At 45.0% G+C, this 4,403-nt stretch overlaps 1 protein-coding gene across 1 annotated transcript; it reads left to right on the forward strand.

Annotated features, from left to right (window-relative positions):
* The first annotated feature begins 321 nt into the window (after window positions 1-321).
* On the forward strand, window positions 322-1,576 carry LOC116221058 (putative nuclease HARBI1). The gene is made up of 2 exons (XM_031570188.1): window positions 322-982; window positions 1,122-1,576. Exons 1-2 carry the CDS (start codon window positions 322-324, stop codon window positions 1,574-1,576), a joined length of 1,116 nt encoding a protein of 371 aa, XP_031426048.1.
* The last annotated feature ends 2,827 nt before the right edge of the window (window positions 1,577-4,403 follow it).

Genomic DNA, 4,403 nt, shown 5'->3' on the forward strand with positions numbered 1-4,403 from the left:
AGGTAAGCACCTGCGAAAACGATGGCTTTCAAGAAGACGACCTTAGTGAAACCGTATTTTGTGTATGATAGTCGTCTACTGTATACATACCTCCTCCCGGCTTTCCTCACTCAGTTAACGATGGCAACTAACAGACAAAGGATGGAGTTGGACCTGATCGACTTTGCAGAGGACTTGCTTTTAGTGGGTTTTTTTAGACGACAACAACAACTGAACAGGAGACGGAGGCGGAGGTGGGGTGTACGTCCACTGAATCAATCGAGGTTGAGGACGGGAGAATATGCATCTCTTGTTCGACCTCTGAGGGATGTTGACGAAGAAATGCACTATGCGTATTTTCGTATGTCAGCTGGCCGATTCGACGACCTTTTAAGTCGTGTGGAACCACACATACGGCACCAGGGCACACACAGCATGCCAGTTGATGCCGCCCAGAGACTCGCTGTGGTTCTACGGATTTTAGCCTCTGGCGGAACCCAACAGGCTGTAGCGGCGAGCTACAAGCTGTCATCCTCCACGGTGTCCGGCATTGTGTCCGAGGTATGTAAGGCGCTGTGGACAGCTCTACAGCCAGATTACCTACCCTGTCCCTCAGCCAGCGACTGGACAGCGATAGCAGTGGACTTTTGGCGGCTCTGGAACTTTCCTAACTGCGTGGGAAGCCTTGACGGGAAGCACGTTAACATCAAGGCACCACCTCATTCCGGGAGTGATTTTTTTAATTATAAAGGAGCTCACTCCATCGTTCTGATGGCGACGTGCGATGCAAGGTATCGGTTCACTATGGTGGACGTTGGAGGTTACGGGCGGGAGAGCGACGGTGGCGTTCTGAAGGAGAGCGCATTCGGAGCGCAGCTGCTCGAGAACAAACTCAACCTCCCACCTTCGGCGTTTCTTCCCGGGTCCAGGACCGATGCCCCGCACGTGATAGTTGCGGATGCTGCCTTTCCCCTGCACAACAACATCATGCGTCCATTTCCAGGTATGTCATAAACCATAATAACGAAGTGCATTGCAAGTTTCATAGATATTTCACAGAACGTAGTATCTTATTTGTGATGGTGGTGCAACCATGTTCTATTCATTAACACTTTGCATGTATTTCTTTTTGGTATTATCAGGGGCAAATCTGAGCAGGGAGAAGAGGATTTTCAATTACCGCCTCTCCAGAGCCAGGAGGGTAATTGAAAATGCCTTTGGTATCATGGTGGCACGCTGGAGGATCCTGGGCAGGTCAATAGAGTTCTTGCCGGAAAAGGCTGAGGATGTGGTCAAGGCCTGTGTAGTCCTACACAACTACCTGGCCTACACAGATGCGGCGACCACACCTGAGAGCCGATACATAACGCCCAGTTTCTCAGACACAGACTTGGGGGGAACGGTACAGCCTGGAGAGTGGCGCAGAGTGGTGGCTGGCGATGCCAATCTGTCACAGACGCCACAGATGTCAAGGAGCCGTGCCACCAGAGCTGCACAGGGAGTGAGGAATGACTTCATGCAGTTCTTTCAGACACCTGAGGGAGCGGTTGCATGGCAGAATGACATAGTGTCACGTGGCACACTTGACCCCAGCTGATTTTACCTGATACGCTGGCTTTTAGAATTGTAAATAAAAAGTCTCAACTGTCTCAAAACCTGTTTGGTGTGTTATAAAACCGAGACCACATTTACACACAGCCGGGTTTTTACAGAAACGAATATTTCTGCCCCTCCGTTTTCAAAAATAACGTCGTACACACAACATCGTTTTCAAAAAAGTTTCTGTTTACATGAGCCCGCATAAATACGCCCTTCTATGGAGGGATGCAGTAACTCCGAAAGAGACAGTAGTGATGAGCGCGACATTCGGAAGTTCTCATGCCATTCGTCCGGGAGGACGACTTCTTTCTCGAAGTTTTCCCACCAGACAGCAGTTCGCCCTGGTCGGATCCAAAACCGTCGGTTGCGACGTTGGCAGGCAATGTAGCCTACGTCTTGGGAGTGAAAGCAGTAGAAAGACTGCTGACCTCCGTGCAGTTCTTCGCCTCTGCTCCTCCATAGAGAAAAGCAGTTGTGTTTGTAAATAAAAACAGGCGTTTGCATTAACGTATAAATGAGCACTACCTTAACAGCATCCATGATCAGTAAGCAAACTAACTGTAAACATAGGACGCTCACATGATGTGATGCATTTTTTGTCGCATACTGTGGCGTTTGAGAACCTAAAACTCCGTTTGACCTAGTTCACACGCAAACACAAAAACGGAGTTTTCAGAAATCTCCACTTTGGCCGGAGTTTTTAGAAATGATCGTTTTCCGTGATAAAACCTCCGTTTTCGTGTAAATGAAAGGCCAAAACGCATGAAAATATATGCGTTTTCCCATCGTGTAAAGGGGGTACGAGACTCCCTGTCGGTAGGAAAACTGTATGATCAGGGAAAGTGTATTAAAACCGGATGTCGTCACTTTAAGCCGGTCTCTGGTTGGATAAAGCTTTTCAGCAGAAATGGACAAGGACCTTTACTTTTTAGTTGAGAAGTTGTGTTGATCGCCTGGCATGCAAACGATCGGTTTTCTTTAAATTATTATTATTTTTGTGAAGTTATACGGCTTATGTGAATAAAGCTATCTACACAACTTTTTATATGTCTACATTGACTCGTTTAGTTGTTCATGTGGTACACGTAGGTCTTAACTGAAGCTAACGCTTAGACCAACAATCCATTGGAACACATAGTAGCTAGCTAGCCTCGCTGCTAATAAGTCTAACGTTAGCATGCTAATATGAATAGACCCATTATAGTCAGGTGGCTTAATGCTCAATTGACTTGTTAACCGAACTTTTACGAAGTCATACAACTAAACACACAAGTGACTTGTTAACCTATGTCTACATTGACTCGGTTAGTTGTCCATGTGGTACACGAATGTTGCAGAGTATTGTCCTATTGTAGGACTTAACTGAAGCTAACGCTTAGACCAACAATCCATTGGAACACATAGTAGCTAGCTAGCCTCGCTGCTAATAAGTCTAACGTTAGCATGCTAATATGAATAGACCCATTATAGTCAGGTGGCTTAATGCTCAATTGACTTGTTAACCGAACTTTTACGAAGTCATACAACTAAACACACAAGTGACTTGTTAACCGAACTTTTACGAAGCTATATGACCAAACACAAAGCTAGCACTGTTAATTCCGCTATAGCTAGCCAGGTCAATTAGCTCGCCTAAGATACTGCAATTTAAGCTAACCAATTACCTCATTTCCCCCAAAACCCATCGATTACATGTGTTTGTGATGTGTAACATATATCCTTAATCAGTCATTCAAGTTATTAACGTTTATTTACCGCTAGCGATTACACGACACAAGGGTAATTCAATCGCTATTAATGTTGAACTTGAACTTCAACAACGTCACACAATATTAAAAGTCAGGCATCGGCATGGTTCCTACAGAATAAATCAAAGGTCCTTGTCCATTTCTGCTGAAAAGCTTTATCCAACCAGAGACCGGCTTAAAGTGACGACATCCGGTTTTAATACACTTTCCCTGATCATACAGTTTTCCTACCGACACTCCCTACATTCGACAAGACACAGATACATATACACCAGGGACCAACACCATTTACAAACAGGGGGTACACTTAACAAATCAATCAACATACAAATGACAGGAAAGACTCTGATAGGAAAATGTGACATAATGCCGGGTATAATCAGCTTGTTCCCAAGTCCACACATTGCGATCAGGTATCCCTGTGGCAAAATAAGAATTCAAACGGATGTCGCTTGACCAAGGCGATCTCCGTCATCCCCCCTGCCACAATCTGAGTAAACCTGCCCAATCGCGCCAGGAACCAAATAAAGATTCCCTGTCTCCCAGCGGCACCCTTTTACCGTGGGACCGATGTATGCAGACATGGACAATCACAACAGCACGATGCCGGTAACTCCTTATGCTGTCTTATTTATCTTGTTGTTTGTCTACACAATAAATGTCTTTACCACATAACGAAAGTCTCCAGTATGTACGTATATGTCCGTTGCAATGCGTTGGCATTTGAATGTCCGTGTAGTGGGTTCGTGTATTGTTAGTGGTTCGCTATGACTAATTTGTGCCGGAATGGCACCGTTTCTGTGCAGTCTCATCCAGACCGTCACAGTCTGCCACTCTCTTTGGAGATGTTTGGCACAGTAAAGGAGGTATATTTGGTGTGTCTCAATCTATAGCTAGGTCTATATGGAATTAAATATTCCTTCAGGTAAGGAGGATAGTCAGAGTAGATGCATTTAAAAAATAACCTGGTACCAGTGAAACTGTCTTCTGGCTTTTGGTGATGAGTTCAGTAAGTTATACATTATACAATGGTGAGTAGTAAAAGGACATCTCGGCACAAATCTGCATATATTATTG

Source organism: Clupea harengus, chromosome 1 (assembly GCF_900700415.2).
Source record: "Clupea harengus chromosome 1, Ch_v2.0.2, whole genome shotgun sequence".
NCBI lineage: Eukaryota > Metazoa > Chordata > Actinopteri > Clupeiformes > Clupeidae > Clupea > Clupea harengus.